Source organism: Epinephelus fuscoguttatus, linkage group LG6 (genome assembly GCF_011397635.1).
Source record: "Epinephelus fuscoguttatus linkage group LG6, E.fuscoguttatus.final_Chr_v1".
Taxonomy (NCBI): Eukaryota; Metazoa; Chordata; class Actinopteri; order Perciformes; family Serranidae; genus Epinephelus; species Epinephelus fuscoguttatus.
This window is the reverse complement of record NC_064757.1, coordinates 23,457,799-23,483,870: the sequence shown is the minus strand read 5'-3', so window position 1 is coordinate 23,483,870 and position 26,072 is coordinate 23,457,799. Positions and strand designations below refer to the sequence as shown.

The 26,072-nt window shown below is 42.9% G+C and overlaps 1 protein-coding gene across 3 annotated transcripts in view; it reads left to right on the top strand.

The window, feature by feature from the left end:
* Positions 1-3,970: 3,970 nt before the first annotated feature.
* ebf2 (EBF transcription factor 2) overlaps positions 3,971-26,072 on the top strand; it is a 38,183-nt gene continuing 16,081 nt past the window's right edge. For 2 of the 3 annotated variants that reach the window (XM_049578377.1, XM_049578376.1), the window contains exons 1-6: positions 3,971-4,558; positions 6,367-6,523; positions 8,265-8,328; positions 9,779-9,834; positions 11,889-11,962; positions 13,304-13,372. In XM_049578377.1, coding sequence (XP_049434334.1) covers positions 4,425-4,558; positions 6,367-6,523; positions 8,265-8,328; positions 9,779-9,834; positions 11,889-11,962; positions 13,304-13,372 — 554 coding nt within the window. In that variant the 5' untranslated portion in view covers positions 3,971-4,424. The remainder of the gene's footprint in view (positions 4,559-6,366; positions 6,524-8,264; positions 8,329-9,778; positions 9,835-11,888; positions 11,963-13,303; positions 13,373-26,072) is intronic. The other variant, XM_049578378.1, reaches the window with a different exon arrangement.

Below are 26,072 nucleotides of genomic sequence, written 5' to 3'. Positions count from 1 at the left end.
GCAACAAGCCCGGATTCAGTGTGAGTTATGATGTGGGAGTGAATCTGTGCTCAGCTCTTCATCACGAGGAGGTGAGACGTCCTCTTATATCTGGAGAACCAACAACACATTTCTATCATAGAACAGTAAATATTGTGTTTACCAGTCTTAGTTCAGTGCAAACTATTGACTTATTGTAACGTCTGAGGGATTTCAGCACTTGTTCTGATGCTCACTGGCAGCACTGTGTACCATATAAGTGATATTTTTTTAGGAAGTTGTCACACTCTCACTTAGATTTCAGCATTTTGGTATTGTGCATGCTGGCAGGGACGTATCACCAAATTCTGGCCCCCATGCACCAGCAGTCTCTGTGCCCCCTTTTCTGTCTTTCTTTACATTTTTGGAACCTGATTTCCCTTTCTTTGGAAAAGATATAACAATTTATGTCACTCACTTCACCATTTCGTACCTTTTGTAAGGGGTGAGAGAAGCCTCAGAGATCCTCCACTATTTTTAATACCAATTTATTCAGCCAGTTGAAGTAATGGCATTAATTACTTTACAATAAAAAATTGCTAACAAAACCAAACTTTTCACTTGCCCAAAGGGGTAAGTGGTTCAGGGGGCTCGTGAGCCAGTGCCTCTGCTTAAAGTTGATTCATGTCAGCAATAGAGCCCAAAAAAGTCCTAAAAAAGGAAAACTGAAGGAGGAGTGTAAACACTGACTTTGAAGATGCCACAAGAGAGAAGCCATCATGAAACATTTTGAGTGTTTATCCCCTCAGTTTATCTTTGAGGATGGGGGTGGGGTTATTTTATTATCTTATAATCTGTCTATGGAGAGAAGACAAAGTTCTTTGTTTGTAATATGTTTTACATTTAAGAAGCTCCTGTCTAACAAACAGTATATTTAGTGTCTATTCAGTCTCTCTGCTGACACAATAAATAGCCTAACATTTGACAATTACAGTAAATGAAAGGGAGTCGAAATACAGTGAAGAAAGGTTGACTGTAATTTTAAAGGTACATTATTGTGATATTATTCACCCAATTTACCAGTAATCCAAAAATGTCAAATTTCATGAGCCTAAGGGAAAAGCCCTGCAGACTGTTACAGTAAAATGGGGGCTTGGAGTGATATAGTGATATTCATAACTAACTTTTGAACTTTCTGTATGTCATTTTTGACCTTATATTCCAGGCCTCTTTAGTAGCTGCTTTAGTTGTTTCTCTTCTTGAAGGAAATGATTTAACTCCAAATCACAGCAGGCCTTGTACAGAGATGAAACCAGCTGTCTGGAGCAAATGATGCTTTTTGATATTAAGAAATGAGGCTAAAGGTGGTCACTCCGCTGTAATTGCGGATGCCGACACTCCCCAGGGGGATCTGCATCTATGCCTAAATCCTAAATAAGTAAACAAAAAAACCGAGCGCAATATATGGAGATCGATGGGAGACGTGGTGGGTCGCATTAGCGCTGTTGTTTTCTACACAGTGGAGAGGAGGGACGGGAACCAGCTGCTGCGTCTCCACACACACACACACACACACACACACACACACCAGCGCACCACGCCCCTCCTGACCTCTGTGGACACAGTGCCATCCACAAAGAGTGGCTCTGGGTGTCCCATGGGAGCAGGGGAATGCTGGAGAGGACGAGCGGCACACGATACCCCATTGTTTGGCTTAGCAGTCACTGATTCCCCCTCCCTTCACCTCCTCCCCTAAAAAACACACAGGCTGACCGTCTCAGTGGGTTAAATTGATTAGAAAGACGTTTGTGGTTTGACTAATCCCCCATTTTCGCCCCGGCTCTCCGCTTCACCAAATTAGAAAAGCCACACATCTAGACAGCAAAGTCCTGCGGGTTGTGATGATAATCACGGCCGGGCCTGTCGCACCTGTGGGGCTGCAGAGAGGAGAAGAGTTGGTGTGCAGCATGAAGTCAACTGCAAAACACACAAGATGCATGATGGGAGGAATTTATATTGACTTTGTCTGCTTAAAATATACAACTCTGAGCCTACTTGAGTTTCAAAATACTAAGATAGATAGATAGATAGATAGATAGATAGATAGATAGATAGATAGATAGATAGATTCTCCATTAAAGGTTTAATAATTGTGATTAGTGTCTTTTTGGCAAGAGATTAAACTTTCTTCTGAAATGAATAAACCCAATCAATCAATCATCCTCCACATTGTGTAACAAAACAAAGGTTGTCAGAAACCTGTTTGATCACAATATAAAAATGTAGCCTACGTGATGACTCCAATGACTTATGCCACTGCCCAACATTACAGTCAGCTCAATATGCTCAGGTATTTACCGCCCCATTCCTGATTAATTGAAGTGCACTTCAAGTCCAAAGTGAATAAATATTTTTGCAGAGGAACCGAAGCTATGATCCCTGTAAATGTAGCTACACTTGAGTTTTTGGAGCAAGTCACTGACCCCAGTTTTGTGTCTGCACTGGCTGTAAACTTTCATGCGGCGCTTCTCTTAAATGAGAGCCAATAAATCCACACAGAGCGCATCTCTGTGCATTTCACTGGAGGAATTTTATAAAAGTGTGTCATCATATACAGATTTTTCATGGTTAAGTAGAGCTGTCAGTCATTTCAGGGGAAGTGTGTGAGGGACACGGCGACAGGGCGGAGACTCGGCAGCAGGATTCCCCAGGACTGCTCTCATAATTGGGGGAACATCTGACTTTGTCCCGCGCTGGCAGATGGTGGGTTGAGGCGGGATCCAAAGGGGGGAGATTTACATCCATTGTCCGGGCGTGCAAACTCCACACAGAGACAATAGTATCGGTAAGAGGCAAAGAAGCAGGGTTGGAGAAAAAAAAACTTTCCTTTTCAAAGCCAGACGAACAGGAGCGGAAATTAATTTTTGGTCTCCAAGACAAAATAGCTCCAAACCATGATAAATTTTCGTTTTATTGGGCCTAAACACAAAACACAAATCCATTTGAATTTAGGAATTATTTAAACAATTATTTTATTAATATAAAATGCATAGCTTATGAATTTACATCGACAAAACCTGCAGAAATTGCGCACTTATTGTGGTTTTGAAATAATCCAAATCAACCCTTGAAGAAACTTTGACCATATCCAAAAATCTATTTCCCTACATATAGACTAACTTGCAAAAATAACGCCTTTATGTCAACTCTTTTAATCAGTGTTATTTCTAACTTGTCTCATTGGGTTTCATAAGACAGTCTGTTGTATTGATTAAGAACTCATTTTGGGCACCGTCAGGCAGCGGTCCAAACGCCAATCAGAGCGCAGCCCTGTCCGCTGCTGGCGGAGATTGATGGACCAACCAGACGGCCATTGTTGCGACTGACACTGATGCGATGCCTCCTCAGCGGAATCACTGCGTTCAAAGGAGCAGACGGTCGAGCTGCTGAATGCGCGCCTGTCGAGAGCGCACTTGTGTTAGATTTGACTTGAATGAATAGACCAAACAGGATTTGTTGTAGTCAGGGCAGCACGTACAGGAGAGTTTAAACACATATTCAACAAGTAATTTTCCAGATGGACACATATAGCCTACTGTAAATATATAAAAATGAAAGCTTTTGTTATTTGTCCACAGTTTTGAGGTTGAATAATGTAAATAATAGCCAGTTTATTGTAACACGCGTTTTCACAAAGAGGGCCTTTCATTTCAGCCACACCATAAATAAGACATCCCTCACTTATTAGCCCAGCTGATGAGCTTCTGCGTAAAAATGTGCAACATTATGTGTTTTCCCTTCATCATCACCCAGGTCCAACTTAGTGTGTGAAAAGTTTGCTGTAAGAGTCATTGGTTGGATGCTGAATCTGGCAGAAGTCCAAACAACGGATGCACTTTACACCAATGAGAGCATCCATTTCAACAATCGGTCCCCCATATGGCACTAAGGCCCCTCCTCCACGCTCTATCCCGGCAGAGGGTCTCATTCATGCTTCAAGACAGCGGTTCACTGCGAGCTCCCTGGCCCTCGGATCAACTGTTTTGATCCGATCTGGCCCTCTGACAAAGGAAGACTTTCTGCACACTCATATTTGACAGAATATTCCCACACGGACTCGCTGTGAAGTGTGTGAGGAGTTGAGCCCACCGAGCAGGTGATCTTTTACGCTCAGAGGACGTTGGAGATCTGCGCTTGGACAATGCTCGCAATTAGTGGGGGAATATATCTCTTATCATCGTTTCAGCCTTAAAAGAAAGTGTGCGTGGATTTGCTTTTAACTGAAGCGCTTTCTGAAACATCATCATAAAAGCGTCGGTCATTTATTTTTCATAGCTGTGGAGGAGCGCAGTGCCTTGGGGTGGACCTTCTGTTGTTTGTCAAAGTGCTTCAGCTCTCCAGCGCAGTTTTTTTTTTAATTCCTTAAGTTCAAAAAAGTGCACCGAAACGCGCAGGACAGGGCTTAAATGTTCGGGATCCAGGAGCATCTGATACGAGAAGTGAGCGGATTAAAAGAGAGAAGTCTTGGAGAGGAGATGGATCCGGTCCGGTCGTGGGTGCGTAATGTCGGGGTTGTGGATGCGAACGTAGCGGCGCAAAGGTACAGTACAAACCCAGCTGATCTGCTGACTTTTACCTTCTCACTAGTTCCTCTCATCAGTTGTGCTCAGGCAACTTGACTGCATTTATTTTCATAATCAGCATCATGAGCACAATAATGTGTGAATATTAAACATACAAACAGGCGTCCTTTAAAAAAAGAGCTGCAAACTACTTGTTGCAAAAGATGACACGAGTCTCCTTTAATAAAACTATTTGCCTCATAACTCATGAAACATCTATATGACAAAAGAACACTACGTATTAAATATATATATATATTTTTTTTAGGCGATATAAAAATATGTGCACAAACGCAAAGAAGGCCCATATTACCAACACGTATAAACTAAAAATCAAAACTCCTACACTTAAAAACAGAGTCACATGCAAGGAGCATTTCATCAGATAATTTACTCTTGTACAAACTTTTAGTTTACACAATTAAATCTGATATTATTTCTCAAAATATGTATGTGACTAAAGCTATATATAATTTTTCCCAGACCAGCTGTTTTAGTTGCAGCAGCTGGAAAAAAAAATAAACTCAGCGGCCACACACTTTACATTTATGATTTCTCGTCAGCTGGAGTAAAAGTTTTTTCTATTGTTGAATCATTTTGTTTCAACATTCCCCAAAATTTTCAATCATCATCTTCACATTTTTAATTTCTTTACCAGCACACACTCACACACATCAGTGTTCTCATCGACTCGTTGTGACCAAAGTTTTAAAACAGTAACAGAAAAGTCAGTAAAAGCCAAAACACAAGTTTTAATAGACATAGAATATAAATAGCAATTATTAAGTGATTTAACAGTGGCGCAATGCCTAAAGTATTTTGTTATCTAGTATCATGGATTGATTTATTAAACGTTAAATATAATTTCGAATATCATGTTGCTAATATTTCACTCAGAAGAAAGAAAGAAATCGTCATAGGCAAATTCTCCCTCGGGCGTTTTTTGTTCTTAAAAGAAACGTTTAAGAGTGCCACGAAATAAATCCATAAACCACTAAACACCACCGTCAAAGATATATAATGGTCCGTTTTAGACCGAAGTTAAATTAGCAGGAAAAACTGTGCAGAGCTGCAAACACAATATGCCTCAATCTTCATTTAAATTTTACAGTCACAGCCTATTACACTAAGTAACATGTTTAACTAAGATGCTCCACCACAGATCCTAAAGTCAAAACTGCTGATTCTGTTTGTTTGTTGATGCTGTTTTAGTTTTCAAGCTGAAACATACATTTGCAACAAGTTTTGCTTTTCCTGTTTTTCATTTTTGCCTTAATTTTTGTGCACATTTCAAGGCCACAGTACTTTCTTCCAGACAAGTAAAAAGAACTTATTTTAAAACAAAATATTTATTAATTATGTGTTTGTTAGTTATTTTTTTATTTTTATTTTTCATTCTTGCAAATTATTTATAATTATTATATAGATAAACTGAAGGCCTTAACAATTAAACAAAAAAACTTTGTAACTGCTAGGAAATTACATGATTTTATAAACAAATTAAAAATATGAATAACTACCTTTATAGTGCAATTAATTAAAACATTTTTTAGATGCATATTAATTGAGTTTTCATGATTCACTGCAGGATGAGCAAAGTCTTCAGTTTTGTTTTATTCAGGTTTCTTTAAGACATATTTTCAACAATGGATCATAAACATTATTAGATGATAATTTAATGAGATAAATTCTTTATATTTATCAGTGTAAATCACTTCAATGCTGTGTATTATAACACAATGTGAATATCTGTGCAGCTGACTGTGTCTTCCTGTTGTGTCCTCAGTGGAGTTGCCTTGTCAAGAGCTCATTTTGAGAAGCAACCGCCCTCAAATCTCCGCAAGTCCAACTTCTTCCACTTTGTCCTGGCGCTGTATGACAGACACGGCCAACCTGTGGAGGTGGAGAGGACTGCCTTTGTGGACTTTGTTGAGCATGACAAGGTGTGTTTCTCAACGCCTGTCTGCCTTCATGATTGTTTGAGGATATCATCAATTCACTGTATCATCTTTACACTTCTTTCTGGGAAATTTTTAAACACTCAAAACTATAAATCTGAAGCAGTGTTGTCTGAAAAACTGTGAATAACAACATCAGAGTGTATTAGTAATGTGCCGTATTTCAGCTGTAACCAGGTGCTCAACTTGATCTTCCCCATCCCCAGTAAAGCCAAGCATATCGAACAGCTGACGGCTACATGTTTACACAAGCTCTACCCTCAATGAGCTGATGATGTGGGATTGAAAAAGAATATCTAATGACTAATTAGCAGCTTGCCTCATTAGGAGGACATCACTACTTTTTAAAATGCAAATTATGCTTGCTCCTGTTAAGTTATACAGTGAACTAATCATCAAAGTCTCTTTTCCTTCATGCCCCCCTCCCTTACTCTAAATACTGCTGTGGGGGGGAGCTGGATTCCTCAGGTTGGACAAGACCAAAATAAGGAAGGGTGCAGCGTGGAGACAGAGTTAGAAAGAGACTGCCTGGAGTGGGAGCCTTATGCCCAGTGTTGATGGATGTTTCTGCCTTGTGGTGAGGGGAGCGAGAGCCTCCTAAACTGGCAACAGATCTCCCCTGTGAGAAAGACAAGAGGACACCGTGCTGTCAGCTGAAGTTCAAACATAGTTTTACTATGAATTTCACGGGCAGCGAGGGAGAGGCAGGGCGGCAGTGCAAACGCCAGGGCTGAAAGCTGTCAGTGTGCTCCCCTTTGTGCCACACAGGCCAGTGTAGAGTAATATGACGGCAGTGGAGGAGTTCATTTTCTGCATGGTTACCCTGGCATCTGTTTTTGCTTTGTAATTATGCAGAGGTAGAGCGATGGCACCGCAAAATAAATGTTCCTCTGTGTATATTCACAAAACTTATGAAGCCAGGCATCCATCTATCTCCTGATGTTAAGTCTCAATCTCACTTTTGATATTAACTTTGGAGCTCAGTTACTTTCCAGCTTATCTTCATGCATCTTAATTTCCCCCACTTCTTCTTCTTCTTCTTCTTCTTCTTCTTCTTCTTCTTCTTCGCAACTGTCTCCTCTTCCCAGTTTCTCTTCTTCCCCAACCTCCTCGTTCTCTCTCCTCCTCTCTTGCACTCGTCTCTGTGATGCCAGCCTCCTGGGTTATTGGACCAGAGAGCATTCCTTTGAGACCACTTAGAAAGACCAGTAGAGGTAGAAGAAGAGAAAGAAAGAGGGGGAACAAGAGACAGAGAGGGGGGAGAAGAGGAAGAAGTGAGAGGCTAGTGGAGAGCCTGGGGGAGGGAGGGATAGCGGAAAGGAAGTTTTTCTGTCAAGGTCGACTGCTGCTCAGTCTCACATACAGTACTTTCCCCACTTTCCACACACACACACACATGCACATGCACATATAACGATGCCTGTGCTACCTTGTTGCAAGAAGGACCGCTGCATTTGATCTTAGGGTTTTAGGAGTTTGCATCAGACATGATAGTTCAACCTCTACAAAGAACGTCCAACTCAAGGTTAAGCGCGTAAAGGTCCCACATGAGCTCTGAGCCTACAACCCTCTGATCTCAATTCTGCTCCCATGGAAGGGCAAGCTGTAGGATTAAGAGAGACTCGCTGTGCTTAGCACTGCGTGGGGATGCTCAGCTTATCCGTGTCTCAAATGTGCTTAACTGCATGCTCTGCGTTTGTCTGTGTGTCTGTCCTCTCTTTCCAAGGAGCAGACGGGAGAAAAGACCAACAACGGCACTCACTACAAGCTGCAGCTCCTCTACAGCAACGGTGAGTAGAGTCAAACACGAGTCCTCAGATTATGGGTTGATTCTTTGCCCTTTAAGGTGTCTAATTTGATCATTTGGACAATGGCGTTGTAGAGGGAGTTGAAAAAGGTCAGCAGTGACACCAGTGTGCCAACATGACACACACTGTGAGTAATCTACCTCCACATCCTCACCTCACCTCTCCTCTCTAAGCTCATAAATTACCTTCCGCTCTTCGTCTAATCACTGGGTTTGTACAATTCAACGTTCAGCTGTGCGAAGAGCCACTTCTGGGCCCCGTGTATGGGAAAATGAGGTACATGTTGCCACCCCAACCCCATCTCTTCCCCCCACAACTCCTCCAACCCCCCATGGTGCTTCCACATCAGATCGGGGGATACACAGAGAAATTTGGTTCCCATGAGCCACTGCTGCCCCTACTCTGCCATCGCAGTGGCACCCATGGGAGAGAAGATAAAAGACATGTTCCAGAGCAACCCCCTTATACACCCACCATACACACACACATGTACATACAAGCACACCAAAAGCACTTCCTCTACATCCCCTCCTCTCATCCCCTTCCCCCAAGCGATATCAAAGGCATCTCAATCGAGACTTTGATGAGAGGAACACATTTTGAAAGCAATACTCTCCAAAGTCTCTATAAAAAAAAAATCCTCGGGTAATACGCTCTTCTCTCAAGAAGCAATTCATTACTTGTCGTTTCCCTATTGTGTGTGATTTACAGCGGAGGTTTTGAAGCTTCCAGAGGTTCAGGTGTTTCTGGAAATCTCACTCAGAGTCACCTGATTACACAGACGCAAAAGACAATGTTAAAAAAAAGAAGCACTCGCTTGTCAGTTAAACCCCCTTAACAAACTATTCACGTGCTGTTTTACCTGTTGGTGTGTAACTCTAATCTCCAGTCAGTCATGTAAACTCTTTAGTTAACTGAGGAGCAACCAAAAAAAGAACAGTTTGACAAATCGTGAGAATGTGGTCATAAATTCAGGCCTGTGAGGCGAACATGACTGATAATCATCAAACATCAAATAACTCTCAATCCCCTCAGAAACCATCAGAAGGAAAATACGGACTGCATGCCAATCTTATTCCTCCATGTTGGCTGGACAGAGTTCAATGCTTTCTCTGTGAGCTTGTCCAGAGTACGAGATATAAAAAGATTGATGTCATAAATCTTTCCATTTTATTTTGAGAATCCTCGGCATCATGTACTTTTTTATTGACTGGTTAGAGGGGGTTTAGGAGTTTAAGTGCACTTTCAGTTGCTTCATTTATGGATATGTACGTAGTATTTTGCAATTAGAGTTGAGTTTCCAGCTTGACCCCCCCCCACCCCCCCCCCACCTTAGGCACTGAGCATAAGAGATCTTATATTTATTTATCTCATGTCTAAAATAACTTGTTCAAGTTTTTGTTAACAACCGATGTCTGTTTTCTTTTTGCAGGGGTTCGTACAGAGCAGGATCTTTACGCAAGACTTATTGACTCTGTCACTAAACAGGTTGGTAAACTCTCCTCATAGCCCCTCTCCAACAAAAATCACATTTTAACCATGATCATATGGTGTTTTTTATATACTGCAAAACATATTATGGGCAAAATAAACACTCAACACCTTTGAATTGCAGTGTACCAATGACCTTGTTCACGCTTCGTTTTAAAATTCATCTTGGTCAGTTGGATCACAGGTAGCAGACTGTTCTCATGCACTGTTCTTACGTATACCTACAAAAAGATATACACCAGAATCTGTATATAAACCACATAATCATGAGCTAGTAATTTATGTATAACCCTCGTAATTGGGAAGGCTCATGTGTCCAATGCGCTGACAGTGGTGATGAAGAAAGCAATATAAAAAGTTCAAAAGTCCACATATAGAGACAGATTGGGGCAGTGGATGGGTCAAACAAACACAGGACTTTTCCATAGGAGACTGATATTCATGTCCCATGTGACACCAAGCGAACTTTAAGTTATTTTAAGGTACATCATCACCATGTTTCTTTTCCCAACCTAAGTAACTTTACTTTCCTAAACCAAAACCATGTCACTCTAATTGCCTAAACCTAATGTAACTTAACATTATGTATGTTGCTTCATGGTAAGTAGGTAATTGTACGTTAAACGTTGAGGCTGGCTCCAGAAGCCAGTCAATCCCTATAGACCCTCATGTTATAAACATGTTTGCAGCCCTATATGAAGAACAGTTTTGGTTTCTATAGCTAATTTCCCCATTAATGACAGCTATTTTTTTTTGAGTCTTTTCCACCTTTAATGGACAGGACAGAGTTGAGAGTGTGAGGTGTGGAGAGAGAGAGTGGGGGTACGACATGCAGCAAAGGGCTGCAAGGCAGAGTTGAACTCGCAACCGCTGCAGCGAGGCATCACCTCTATACATGAGGTGCCGGCACTATCCACTAAGCTACCGACGCCCCAAGGGTGGGCCACTTTGAGTGACAGGCTGTCTGCTGATAGTGTCATTGACTTCTCAGTCAAAAACACCCCTCACTTCTCTACAGCGCCAACCTCCCACCCAAATATGATAGTCTGGGCTCCATAAAACCAAGATGGTGACAGCCAAAATGCCAAACCATTATTATTATATTATCACAAACATTATTTTTATAGTCTATGGTTGCAAATTGGCAGTGCTAAATACAAGTGTAAATGACAACCAAGATGCATTCTGATACAATAACTCAACCCACTTGCTAAGTTGGTCTGGGTGTCGCATGACTGTCAATCATTCTGCTTAATGGACGGAGACATGTTGGATTCTTTTGTCGGCTGTATCTCCAGCTGTACTGACACATCCGCTAACATGACAGGCGAGAGTGTGTATGTAATAACTGTGCACGAGGCCCTTTGACCTCCTGGCATAAGTAACCGCAGCCATAACAAAATCTGAGCACAAGTGGTCAGCTGGAGGTGCATGATAGACAAAGATGTGGATGGCAATATGTCTCAGCTGTCCACTAGTGCTCTGATCTACGAAACGCATTTATTTTTTAAAAACCTAGTGTGGTGAATGGTCAATGACATTCTCACAACATGGATTCGGATAACCAGGGTTTTATACGTCACCCATCCAAGGACCCAATCCTGCAGGGAGACGCCTGGTGTAGCTACATAACGCTACTTTGCAGGCAAGTTTCGCTTTCACTTTAACTAGTCTTACCAAACACCAGCTACATATTATTAGCTGTCAACTTTTCTCTTGTAGAGAGCAATGAGCCGAGTCAAGATGAGCAGGTACACTTGAGCTGTAGGTGAACGCCTGAAGGGTAGGTGGGGATATAGGCAGGGATAATTTACATATTGATAGATCTGCAAATACTAAATGAGGCAAAGGTGCAGAGTTACATCTTGGACATTTTAAGACATGAAGGGATTCTTTTCAGGGGAAAGAAAACTTCTGAATATGTGCTTTTGATAAATATAGATGAGTTTTTAGGAATTTAATCAATGTCTGGAGACAAACTCGGCTACGGAATTTATGGGTTTGCCTGATTCTTCATGAAACTGAATCTGTCCCTTTTTTCCTCCTCTCAGCCCATATCGTATGAGGGACAAAACAAGAATCCAGAAATGTGCAGAGTTCTGCTCACACATGAGGTTATGTGCAGGTACGTTTAATACACACTCACTCTCACTCAAACCTTCACCCACAGGGATGAAATCCAAATATCCATTACTCTCCTTCACTCTGCTTTGTCTCAGTCAGCTTGAAATGTGGTTTTGAGACGACGCTCGGGGCTCTACTTTTTTGAAAACAAGACTGTGGCTGAACTATAAGTCTAGGCTGTCTGTCATCATCCTTGTTACAGTGGTAACCCCCTGCTGCTTCCTGCTGTAACGCAGCATGTCCCTGGCCGGCTCCTGTTTCTTCCTGGAGCTCTTCACTCTCCTGTCTGGAGTTTTGCAGCCAGACCACAGTTAACAGCAGATTGGGGGAACAATCTGCCTTTCCTTCATCAAAATGTAACTCTAGCACTCCTGTTTAGCCAAGACATCATGTCTGAACATTGTCAACATCAGTTGACAAGGGTAGGGGTTTTATTTCCAGTAGTCACAGCCAGTTCTATGAAGAGTTGTTTTAACAGTAGGTTTAAAGAGTTTAGTCGTGGCTTAGGGATTAGATGTTTTGGCAAATGAAGGAAATTGGTGAGCGTGGGGTTATGGATGGAGAAGAAGCTGAAGAGAGTGGTCTGGAAGTGGGGCAGTGACCCAGGATTTGAGGGCAGCAGAGGGAAGATAGGGGGCTGGGACACGGGAGAGGGGCTAAGACGGAGTGGGGTTTGCCATTGTGTAGCCAGCAGATGCCCGAATGTGACTCACAGCTGGCTAATAACAGAGCCGAAGAGGCAGAGGGCAAGCGTCACAGCTGGGGAGTGAGGCCGTCTGACAGGGGGGCGGAGGGGGGCAGGGCAGGGCCAAGCTGGGACACGAGAGGGGTGAGGCGAGGTGTAGGGGTGGCAGATGGTTAGGGGTGGGGGCACTTTTGTTATGCAGTGAAGGGGACTTTAAGGAGGGGGGGGGGCTGGGTGGCCAGCAGGCTCCTCGGACAGGACTGCTGACGAATGGTAGGATGTTGTGGGACGGTGTGTGTGTGTGTGTGTGTGTGTGTGTGTGTGCAATGAGGCTGTGTGGGGGTTGAGTTTGATTTCGAAATCAACGTGACAGATTGCCTGGCTGGCTTTTCACTTCTGAATGGTCTCTCACTGTTTGTAGGGTGTGTTGTTGTACCTTTTCTTCCTCTTTTATTCTTTTGTCTATTCTTCCCCTCCCCTCTCATGCCTCCTTTGTGTGCGCCTGGATCTTGGCCGACTGCGGGACAGAGTAGTCTGGGCCTGTGGATGTGGAAGGGCCAGACAAATGACGGCTCCTCCTGTTTAATTTGTTTTTTTTTTTCTTCCCTCTCACTGACTTTTTTTCCTCCTTTCTGTCTCTTTTAACTGCCCACTCAGCCGCTGCTGTGAGAAGAAAAGTTGCGGCAACCGAAACGAGACGCCCTCTGACCCAGTCATCATTGACAGGTAATGAGATCAAACCACGTCCCACACAGTGTCCGCCACCTCAAACAAGTACCTCTTCATACTTAATGTTGAGGTCGCCCTTTCTTTGTACACATGCACCAACACAGTCACAAAGAAAGATGGAGAGCACAGGTTGATGTGAAAATTGTTGTAGTGACATATCACCTATCAGCTGTTGCATTTACACGAACCAAGTAGAGGCCCAGTTACAACACATACATGTAAGTATGTGTGGGCTGGATGTATGTATACAGAAATGTTAATGTCTGTGTGTGTAGTTCACATATAAATGTTTATATTTACAACATAAATGTTTCTGCCATGTCAGTTTACACTGCATCACTGCACAGCCTAGTCACCAGACAGACATACACACATCAAAAGTGATATGAGTTGACTTTGTCATTGGGACGTGGAGTGAATGGTGGATGGCGTGTCACCAAGGTGAGACACCTGCAAAGCTGCAGACCACTGTTCGAGACCAACAGACAACAAAACAGGTTGTGATTTAGCAAGACATTGCTGTGTTTCCAGCATCACTTTAGGCGACAAAAGTGGATGTTTTTTGGCAACTCGCTGCTGTTTTTCCAGCAGAGATAATTGCAAGAAAGGTTTTTGGTTTTTTTGATCAAGACAGACTGCGTTTCCTGCTGGAATAGTGGCATGAAAAGTTATTTTTGCTGAGACATTGCGACATTTCCTGGCGGGATAGTTGCTCAAAAAGTGATCATTTCTTACAGAGACATTGCTATGTTTCCTGCTGAGGTAGTGGCATGAAAAGCAGCTGTTTTTTACTGAGAAATTGCTGCTCTTCCATTCAGGATTGTGCCCCCCAAACCGGGTATTCGAAGGCAGAGCATGATGGGTTTTGTGCCTCAATCTAACCCCACATTAACCACTGTGTTATTGAAACATAAAGTTTCAACGTATCTGCTACTTTATAACGTGCAACTTTAACATGTTTGACAACATGTACAAGGCTAACATTTTTTTGGCAATTGGGTTTAAAGGAGGCTGTAATTTACAGTATAAAGAATCTGCGTCCATGTCTGTCGTCCATGTGTTTCTCTGTCTTCAGCTTTCTGTTTATCTGTTGCTCAGCCTGCTGGGATCTGGTTCAGTTTGGTCACTCATTACATTTAACAGCTGACATTGCACCTGAAACCTGCCAAAAGCATATTCACTTTTTATCAGAAGCATGTGGATCTGCCATACCACCAGACGCACATGCAGTAAATGTTCACCCTGACAGCCAGTTATCAGGCTTAAAGGCGGATGACCCCCACAGTAATCAGCGTGTGTGAGGGCCTTCACGTCCGAGGGATTTTGGAGGTCTCGCGCTGTCTGCCTGGCATTAACCAGTGTGATGAATGCTCATAAGCAGACCGCATGTGGAATACTTTCTCTGTGATGTCATAGATAGACGCAACCTTCATCTCTTCTCCTCTCCACTCCCTCCTCTTCTCTTTCCTTCCTTCTTTCCTTCCCTACAACCGCCTGTCTAGAAAACACTCACTTCATATACGTCAAGGACCCTTTTCTCTCCCCTCCTCAGTTCAAGCTGGCTGGCTGTTGACAGTGTGTCTCAAAGGATCTCCGCTGAAGATAGTTTTCATATAACGGAAAAAATCGGGCTGTTGTCTTTTTGAATTTTCCCAGAATACCTTAGAGCAGCTGCTTTTCTCATTTACTGTAGCACATTACTCTCCCAATAACCTCCTCTGCACCCCTGTTATACTTCCTCCTAACATGGGTAAACCTCTTTCAAATTTGTTTGCAAGTAGCTCGGCATGCTGGTGAGGAAAGAGTGATCTGTATCTCTTTGTGACTCCGTGTGTGTGTGTGTGTGTGTGTGTGTGTGTGTGCAGGCTGGTGTGTGGCTGTGAGGATTGATTTAAATGGAATCATTGACCTACTGTACTCTCTAATCACACTGGGCATATCCCGTCCTGATGGGGGCTTCTCTCTCTTGACTGGCCTGCGAAATCCTCTCCTCAGGGTGCAGCCTATTAGCAGCCAGTTAATTTCTGATAAGCCAATGGAATTTTTGCATGGCCCTGTGCCCTTTTATCCCACCTTATGTGCACTCTCCTATTCGACTGTGTGCATGTACACCACACACTGAAAAAGTCCAAAGATTGGCAGATGTGTGTGTGTGTTCAGAGCATGTATATGCTGTTTGGATGTATATTTTCATGTGTGTATGGGATCCTTGCACGTTTATTTATGTATGTATATGGATGTATGTGCGATTGTCTATGTGTCTTTGTGACCCCTACGATGACCTTTTTCCCTAGTCACTGCTTGGGTCTTAAATTATTCATGTGTATGTGTGTGTGTGTGTGTGTGTGTGTGTGTGCAGCCTATGTGCATTTGTGCATGTGTGTGTGTGTGTGTGTGTGTTGAGGAGACGGTCTGTTTCTGTGGCTCCAGTAATCAGCCTCCTGCTCCCAGCCCCAACACCTGTTCTCCAATTAACATGCAGCGTGCTGGGGCCCACTCGCTGCTATCGCCCAGCCACTGCTTTCTATCCCTTTCTCTCTCTCTTTTCTCTCACTTTCAGCTCCACACTCCCTTCCTCCCCGCCTCGCCTTGTATCTGTACTCCTGCACACCCCTCTCCCTCTTTCTGTCCGCTCTCACATGCTCCTACCGCGCGCTTACTTTTTCACTTCCTATTGCTTAATTCCCTCGCTCCTCTCCTTTTCCCCTCATGTTACCATCTCCTCCACCACCAACACCACCAACCCCCCTCTTTCCCTTTAGCCTGTCTAATTTTGCCATAATTAGGCGGTGTCATTAGGACACCTACCCAAGCACAAGGGAGTTTGCAATTCCCCAAACGGCCCAAACCCCCTCTTTTCTAATCTCCTTTCCATATTGTTTCAGTTTTCTCTCCCCCTTCTCCTGCTGCTGCTGCACCCCCGCCCCTCCACCTCCTCTTCTCCCTAATCCTGATTTGAGTGAAAGGAGAGAGAGGAGATCACAGCTGATCCATAGGGAGGGGTGAAGGGATAGAGGGTGGAGGGACCGAGGGATGAAGAGGGCAAGGGCAGTCGTTGACAAAGAGATGACTCTTCAGTTGCCTATGGGAGAGAATTATCTAATGCCCTGCTGCCTGCTGTGTCTAATAGTTTTACAATTGTCTAATCTTAACACTGGTGAACTGCCACACTCACAGGCCTGATGTGACTCCTCTGATGAGAGAGTGTCTTATCGTTGATTGATGGACTGGCGTGTTCACTGATTGGTTCAATGATCGATCAGTGGTCAGATAGATAGATTGATTCCTCTGGGCTCATCACCATAAATCTTCACTAACTCTTCAAACTCAGGCTGTCATTGTTTTTAATACATTTATATTTTGGAGTTACATTTTTATTGTAGGTCGTGATATTTTTGTATTGTGGCAACACATTCTCACGCCCAACTCATCAATTACAGACTTGATCAGTGGCCCTATAGGTCAAACTGTAACACTAGGTACCCCTCCAGCATCAGTTTTGGATTCTCTCATTTAAAAGTACTGTGTCTCTTCAAAATAAACCAAGAATTTAGGTTAAAAAAAAACAACCTTTGTTTTTAGGTTTACTTCCTAAGTGGTGTAGAAAAAACCCCATCATGGTTTGGCTTTAAATAAATATGTTGGTTACTGATGTAATGTGACATCCCGCCACTTGTGTCACATATGTCACTACGTTGTTATTTAAACAATACAACTAACTTTGGGTTTTACACAGGAAATGAACGGCCATCTCCTGGGTGAAAGTCCAGGGTTTGTTTGACCCATCCACCTCCTTTCCCACCTGCCCTATGCAGACTTTCTTGCTCTTAATACTATGGAAGTTGCTCGGGGCGACCAAAAAAGCCACTGCTTTTTGTGTCTCACACCGGCGCTAGAGTGTGTCTTGGTGCAGTATCTGACACCAAGGGCCATTGAACAAGCATTCGGATTTGACAAGTTGGGAGTGTGGCAAGTTTTTGGTTTTTTTTTTATAATTAGTACAGAAACAAATACAAATAAATGGATGAGTTGTTTAGCTGTTTGTCAGCGAATTTATTGACAACAATTTTGATAACCGATTTATTGTACGGGTCATTTAAGCAACAAAGCAAAAATGTTTGCTGGTTCTAGCTCCTCAGAAGTGATAATTTGTCCCTTTTCTCTGTTTTACACTTTTGAATTAAATCCAATTACCCTATCAGTAATCACCATATCAATTAAATGAAAAATATAATCTGCTCTATGTACAATCCTGGTATTTTTCACCAGTATTGTACATATTGAACATTGTATTTCTTTGTTGTTCTCCCTGTAAAGCTCAACTTCTCCAAGAAGTATTAACCCAGGCAGATCTGTTAATGGTGGCATTATTGCCATGCTGACCTCTGACCTCCAAGAAACTATATTGGTTCTGGGCCAAAGCTGGCCTCTGTATTTATGAGTGAACCATGGTTTTACAATGGAGACAAGCAGATGTCAGTATTAGTATTAGACTGTGTGGTTTGAATGGGAGGGGTCAGCGCTCCATGTGAGTGTGTGCTTTTATATTTGGCTAAGAAGCTGAGATCAATAGTTGGTCATAAGGAGTGTGTGGAGGGATCCATCGTACGGCAAGAGCCTTGTGAGGTGGGGGGGAGGGGGGGGTGGGGGGTGGAGAGGGGGTGATCAATGGCAAGCACTATCTCACTAATTGATCGTGTTTCCAAGAGGGGTCTTTTTTAACAAGCCGGCACTCAGAGAAAAGAGGAATAATCAATAGGAATTTTCCAATGTTGTCAATATGGCGCTTCCCTCCCCTAGAGTCGAAATGCGCTCACAAAGACTTGTACATTCTTGTGCATATCAGCCTTTGATTTTTGAATATTGAGCTAAAATCAAAACCTCCATCTAGATTGAAAGTACCATCGTTTTGTGTTTTCTGTTCTTTTCTTTTTTTCATTCTGCTTTCTGAGCTGATCATTTTACTATATGATTAGTCCTGGGCTTGACTTCAGATGCTCGGCTCTAACAGGAATCCATTACTCTTAATCTCAGGTTGTGGGCTGTATTGATCTGTTTGTAGTCTTGGTTCTAGTTATGTGCATGTACCACAGCTTTGTTTTTTTAACTAGTCAGTGCAAGGTTTTGTTTTGTTTTTCAGTCCTAATCGATGGGTAGATAGCTTTAATTTCAACTCAATTACAAAATTCCCTGGCTCAGATATTATTTGTTGAGTCCTTATGCTGATGTTAACTCTCAAACCCATTTTTCCTGCAAACAGACATCTTCCAGTTTGGTAACGTACAGACACATGTGCACACAAGGTCTCAGTTCTGCAGTGCATTAAAACTGTAGGTCTTTTTTTTTAAATCTTTTTTTTACGGATTAACACTGTCTGGACAGTCTGACAATAAACTATTCAGATATCATTTGTTGGTGGTATGTAAATGTCTGTGGTGTCTCAGTCCGACCATCTGTTTCCATGTTAGTCCATCCACCTGCTTGCATCTGCCTGTCTTAAACTAATTAAAAAATAACAGTATATGATGACACGGGCCACTGAATGATCTCTTTCACTAACAGCAGGACAGATACTTTCTCCTTGTACTGCTACTGGAGGGGAACACTGGCCTCCTCATTCTTTAGCTTCAACCAAAAAGAAAATAGAAGCTTCAAGTCTTTGGGAAAGGAACATTAAACTATCAGCCAAAGAATAAATGCAGTAACATTTGTTGGACTGTGTCAGGGGTCGAATTCCTCCCCTTTCCCAGATGCATACTCATGCACTGCCGCCAAGTCGCCCTGTTAGGTCATCATATATGCACTTGAGAGTTTTATGTGTGAGACAACAATGTCATTTTAGGAGATTGTTTCTCATACTCCCAGTAAAAGATTCTCCTTTAGCTGTAAAGAGGAACTCGTACTGTAGCCTTCTCTGTTGATCCTGGCATGATGAACCTATACTCCCCTTACCTTTATTACCACACGTTCTTAAAGATGACTTGTCGAGAAGTCTTTTAAGAGGTGAAAATCCTGACGGGCTGTTCGATCTCGTAGCCAAGAAGTAACAAAAATCCAGTGAAATAGATTTGAGTTCATTACTTCCCTTCTCTTTGTTTTTATTATTTTACTCTGAAACAGGATGTTGAGGCGGGGCAGATCATCAGTAAGGCGGACTTCATGTGAGAATTAGCTGAGAAAAAGGCTATAACATGGTCTCTGACAATAACTGTTGAGGATCATTCTCCTCCTCCGTCATCCAACTTACAGAGGATGTGGAGGAGGTGCTTTTTTAATCCTCCATTTGAGTCTCTGGCCGCACAACGAGCTGCAGATGATGTTGGCAAAGTTGTTGCAAACTGACACTCACAGACCCACCTTCATGAAAACGCATTTTTTTATTGAACTGGATATATAAGCATTTATGGAGAAACACTGTATTCTCATTAATGGAAGTATCAAAAAAAAATTGGCACTTGCTTGATGAGTATATAATAATACATTACAACCTATCTGGAGACAAACTGAAGGATGTGGTGTGTTTATTTAAGCAGGCTGAGCGTGCATTCATTTTTGTCATTTGTGAGCACTTACTTCACTTCATAGTGTGTGACTGTAGCATGAAGGGTGTTGCTATGGTAACCTGGAGTTTAATATACCTTACACATTATGTTGCAGTGCACAGTATACTTCAAAGAATAGCAAACTCAATCACCAGAATAAATGTTGACATGGTACATTTCTGCAAACTACAGATTGTACATTATTATGTAGCAGATATGTTGAAAGGTTTCAACAAGGCTGTGATTAATGTGGTTATGATCAGGCACAAAAAACACTTTGTTACGGTTTGAGAAAGATCACGTTTTGGCTTTAAATACCCAGTTTTGGTTTCCAGTGTCTTGGTTTAAAAAAAAACAAAAGAAAAAGGCTTTTTGTGCCACTGTCCCCTGAGAAAAAGAAAATAACAACGGGTGGCTACAAAACACCGACATTAAAAAGCTGCTGAAGATGCACCAATGACTCGTTTAAACAGAAGTTGTTGTAAAGGCCCAGACATACCACACCGACATCAGAGAACAATTGGAGATGAAGGCCAACTGTTGTGTCACCTCACGTCATCTCTGTCTCCAGCCAAAAATTGCACCTGAACTCATCGCAGAGACTACAGCCAATGGCCAACTACCACATATGTTTTACACCTGCATGTGAGGAAATAACTCTCCAGGCAGCAGTAGTCAGTACTCGTCATTTAAAAAGGGAAACTGGAAGACCAACAAGACAGATTCAAGATGCTAGTTAGCCAGTTAGCACATTAACTATACTACCTGATGCTAAAAGACTGAATGATATGTCCGTTAGTGAACAATTACACAAACAACTATGAACCGTTTCTGCTAAAGAGCTTAATGGCTAAAAAAAGAAACCTTACCTAATGTAACAAGTTTGTTTTGCTCTCACGTCCCCTTGACATTGGCCATTTGTTTTCTATCCTTACTTCATTTTTCTTCTCATGCACTGAGCTGAGCTGCCAATCTGAGTGATTTCATCACCTATTGGTTTGTAGACTGTCATTTCGAAGCCTCAATTTTGGCATTTTGTCTGTTGCCATCTTGGTTTTTTGGAGCCAGAAGTGACCATATTTGGATGAAAGGCTAGCAGTGTGGAGAAGCAAGGGGTGGATGTGACTCAGAGAGTAGCGAGGCCTGTCACTCGAAGCAGTCCTGCCCTTAAATATGCGTAACTTTGGGCCTTAATAAAATGTAAACAGGTGACTTGTAAAAATATACCCACAGACTCCCATTTTAACATGGGGGTCTATGGGTATTTACTCTGCTTTGGAGCCTGCCTCAAGTGGCTGTCAGATGAACTGCAGTTTTTGGCACTTCCGCATGGGCTTCATTTTACACCCTCTGAGGTTGCCGCTTGGTCAGGGCCCTTATTTGTGAATATCCTCCAGCCAATCACAAACAGATATTTTATACTGTACTATGTTACACTGGATATTATACTGACCATAGTAAAAGCAAACTCCACAGACTGATCTGGTTGTAATATTGCTGGATTGCTCTCACAACCTGAAACATCCCTCTGATATTATTATGTATGCATAAATTACCTGTGTGCCACTCATACATTCATGCACGGACACAAAGTCAGACACACTAGTCCCTTCAGTCCACTGTCACAGGTCTATCCCTGGTGGGGTAGTACTGTCCAGTCCCTCCAGACCCCCTGTCAGCGAGCCTCTCAGGCAGGGGGCCAGGCAGCGTGGCGACAGGGCCCTGAGGCTCCAGTGCACACCGCCTCACACAGCGGAGCGGCACACAGGCTGGACCACTGAGCAGCTGGCACAGGACCACGGGGATGGCTCCTCCCTTGGGGCAATGCAAGGGGGAGAATGACACAAAGACAGACAGGGAGAGACGATGCAATGTCTAGAATATCAAATCTACTGACAGGTACTGCCTCAAACAGTAAGAGCCTCACTCAGAGTTAGACTGGTGAAAATGAGTTCAGGGACCTTTTGTGGGGCCCGAGCTTTCTGCGTCGTGCTCTCACGTGAACTGGGAAGATCCCGGACTCTAGTGTGCACAGGAAGTGTATAATGAGTGGTAGGTTATGAGCCGAGTTTGTGTTTGGTCACCTCTGCTCTGCTCCGGCCAGTGTTAGCTGTTGTGGCTTGAACTCTGACACGAGGAGTAGGCCTGGTTTGTTTTCTCAGAGAGAGCCTACAGAGGGGGCAATCGGAAACAGAGAGCAGTGGGGAAATGTTTTGAGAGGAAATGGGAATGGACTACCAATGGGCTAATGTGGAGGAACAGCAGGGGGACATTTAGAGTGGGTGGGATGCAGAGGGAGTGAAGGGGGGGCAAATTAGAAGTTTTGAGTTGCAGCTCATTGGCACTCTGAAAGGCCTCACACTCTCAGAGTAGCTGGGGCAAACCCTCTCATTTGTCTGGCCTCTAATAGGGTTCACCTTTGGTTGAGCGGTGTAGAGATTAAGTAGGGGCACTCAGAGGATCAGAAGGGGGCAGATTAGTGTGATTTAGAGGTACTTCACATCGCAGGCAAGTGAGCGGTATGTGGTTATGTGTGTGTGTGTGTGTGTGTGTGTGTGTGTGTGTGTGTGTGTGATTTGTATTTGTGGGTTTATTTTTCATGTGAAATTCCTGCATTTGCCATTTATTTTGTAAGGGGATCTTGTATCAGCATAATCAGGATCTCATGTGTGTGTGTGTGGGTGTGGAGTCAGAGGCCAGTTAGCAGTGGTATTTAGGAACAAGGGCTGTTTTCTTTGGCTGGATGCTGCCGCTGTGGGTGGAGCTGTTAGGGTGTGTGTGTGTGTGTGTGTGTGTGTGTGTGTGTGTGTGTATGTGTGTGTGTGATGGGGATAGGGCTGTTACGGTCTTAAATTTCACTAATGACTTAACAATGCCCCCTGGTGCTGAGCCGGCCCGCTGGCCACCTTGTTTGTTTGTTTGTCTATTTATCTGGAATCTGGACAGACTATATGTCTCCCAGGAGTTAGATTTCTCTACAAATTCTCCAGCCTTTCACTTTTTGAGAACATTCCTCAACACTTACATTTACACATGTGCAGTATCTCTTAAATTAAATGTGATTAAGTGTCCTTATTGGCTTATGCTTGAGGCAATAGTTGTCCCTCCTGAGGGACATGGAAAAAGGCAAGGGTTTCATTTAGATACTGTTTTCATACAATAGATCTGCATTTTTAAAACTTATATTTGCACTTTAAAGCAGCAGTTGGTAACTTTTATAATTGCACTATGTTCACACAGCACTAAATGAGACAAATAATCTGTGGAAAAATCCTATTCCTCTCCCTACTCTATTGCGTTGTAGCACTTCTGATGGTCGTACTGCACGAGAATGAAAACGAGGACTCTCTAATGCAGCTGTCAATCCTGTCAATCGCACTTCCGATACCTTGGTCAAACTGTCAAACTAGGCTGCGCTGATCAAATATGAATCAAGATTCTGTTACTGCATTGCCCATTTCTTGCCTCAAATATTTACAGAAACATATTTTAGTGTATTGTTTAGCTGTAAAATGAGAAAGCTTATCCTGCCGCTGGGTGCTGCTTGCTACCTCGTTTGACTGTTTCCAATATGGCAGCTGGGTCACAAACTTTCTCATTTTACAGCTAAACAGAACACTAAAATATGTTTCTGAAAACATTTATATATATGTCATCATCTAAATGTCAGTGTCAGGCTGTATTTTAGCTGGTCTTTTGAACTGTTTGTAGTTGCACTGCTTTCTTTTTTATGGTTCTCTTTTGGCATTTTTTAATAATGATTTTAGCTGTTCTTTTATCTCAGACATGTTAGGATGTTACATACTTTGACATGTTTCGGCGGAAACTTCCGCCTTCCTCAGAAGTGTGGTGGTGGTTGTGACTCGTCTTTATCAGCTGATCTGTCAATCAGCCAATATTTTCACGCTGACAACCACCACCAAGTGACACTTCTGAGGAAGGCGGAAGTTTCTGGCGAAACATGTCAAGGTATGTAACATCCTAACATGTCTGAGATAAAAGAACAGCTAAAGTCATTATCAGAAACTAAAGACATAATGAACACCACTGAACTAGCATTTTTTCAATGTACTTTTTAGTTTTCTTTGTTTTAATTTCATTTGATATTTTTTGTTTCATATTATTTGTTTTTGAGTTGAATATTTTGTAATTTGGTCCATATGTTGTCTGACTGTAGCTTATGTTGCTGCCTGTTTTGGCAACGACACTCGAAAAAGATTTTTTTTAACTCACAAGGTATTTCTGGTTAAACAAAAGTTAAATTAACAAAAATAAATGTGAGGCAAGAAACAGGCAATGCAGAATCTTGATTCACATTTGATCAGCACTGCCTCATTTGACAGTTTGACCGCACTTTAAGGAGAAATTGACATGATTGACAGCTGTGTTGGAGACTCCGTGGCTCTGACTGGTTGTTTTTGGTGCACTAGGGTCAGTTCTAGCAAATGCCATTAGAGAAAACAGGAGGAGGATGAGGGACACAGATCAGTTTAGTGTACTTCCTCCAGAATATAATGACACTTTTAGCAAATACGACACAAAGCTATTCTTATAAATGTTACCAACTGCAGCTCTAATGGCACCATGCTAACAGAAGAGTAAGGCACAGAGTGTGTGATAGATTTGTGCACTGAATTGAAGTATATGAAGTCGAAGCAAACCAGAAATTATCGCTGCCTCTTTTGTGTTTTGCTGGCTGAATCATTAATGCAACAGATGCTGTGTTTTCCTCATCATGGAGGGAAAGTTAAAGGAAAACAGAAACAGCAAATGCACTGTCACTATCATCTTTTGGATGCATGTATAAAGTGTGTGTGTGTGTGTGTGTGTGTGTGTGTGTGTGTGTGTGTGTGTGTGTGTGTAATGGTCCTGATGAATCTGTCAGGGCTGAGGGCAGGGGGTGATGTGACTGCTGACAGGCTCCCAGCAGGCATGCTGAGAGCCCCAACAGTCAGCGTGCCCTCCCTTCAGCCTCCCCACCGCCTGGCTCCCCTTCTCCTCTCCCAGTCCTCAGCTCCACACATTTGCTGTGTATTAGGCACGGACAGTAAATTACAGCACCCTGGACCTCGGAGTGATTCCATTCCCATCTCTTCACACGTTCTTCCTCGTCTCCTCCTGCAGCACCATTATCCAGTTCACCTTCTCCTGCGTCTGTCTATCTTCCCTCCTTTTTCTCTCGTTTTGATCTGTTTCCCTCCCTCTGTCTGTCATATTCGTCCTGGCTCTTCGACTCCCTCAACCCTGTCAGATTTCTCTACCCTTTCTGTCTTTCTCTCACTTCTGCTATACTTCCCATCCTCCGTTCTTCTATTGTGTCACGCTACACAGCGTTCCCTCCCGTACACATCCCCTCCGCTCCCCCTTTACTTTCTTACAAGCAGGTCCCTGTTGTCTAGGCTTCACAGGTTTCTCTGCTGCTTCTCTCGCTTTCTTTCGTCCTCCTTCCTATCCCTCTCTCCCGCCCTCTCCTTCTCTCCCCCCTCGTTGCCCCCCCTCCCTTCTCTCTTTCTGGAAACAGATGTTGTTTGTCAGATCTTATCATTACTGGCTAATTAAGAAGACATCTCTTCTCCTTCTGTTGTTGCTTCTCTTTCCTCTCCTCTCCCTCTCGGTGGCATCCATCCCAGATTCATTGTTCTTCCCTGAGAGAGGTTCAGGTCGAGCTTTGATATACACGTGTTATTGGTAAATCTGATTAGCGTCTGATTGATTGAAAGGGTATTGAGACTTCAGGATTAGTGTTGGTGTATTGCAGATGACCTTCTGGTATGTTTGAAATCTATTCAGCTGTAGAGGGTGCTCCGTGTCTCCATTTGACAGTTGAGAGTATATTTTGAATCCTTGTCCCTCAGGACACACCAAGCATGCTGGGAGAGGTGAGGCCACTGATGGGACTTCTATTCCCCGTCCTGGTTGTGAATTCATGTTCTCCAGACTCTGAATATCTATCCATATCCATCTATTTGGCAGGCTGACCGCGGTCCCATGTGGCTCAGCTTTGTATGCAATCTATGCTTTTGGCTTAGCTCGGGAGACTGAAAACATTAATTCATTTTAAATTGTCGAGATGCACATTTAGCAGCTAGCGAGCGGGTATGCAGTAAAACACTTAGCACCCAGGAGAAACCTCATTGAAACACTCGAGTGCCTCT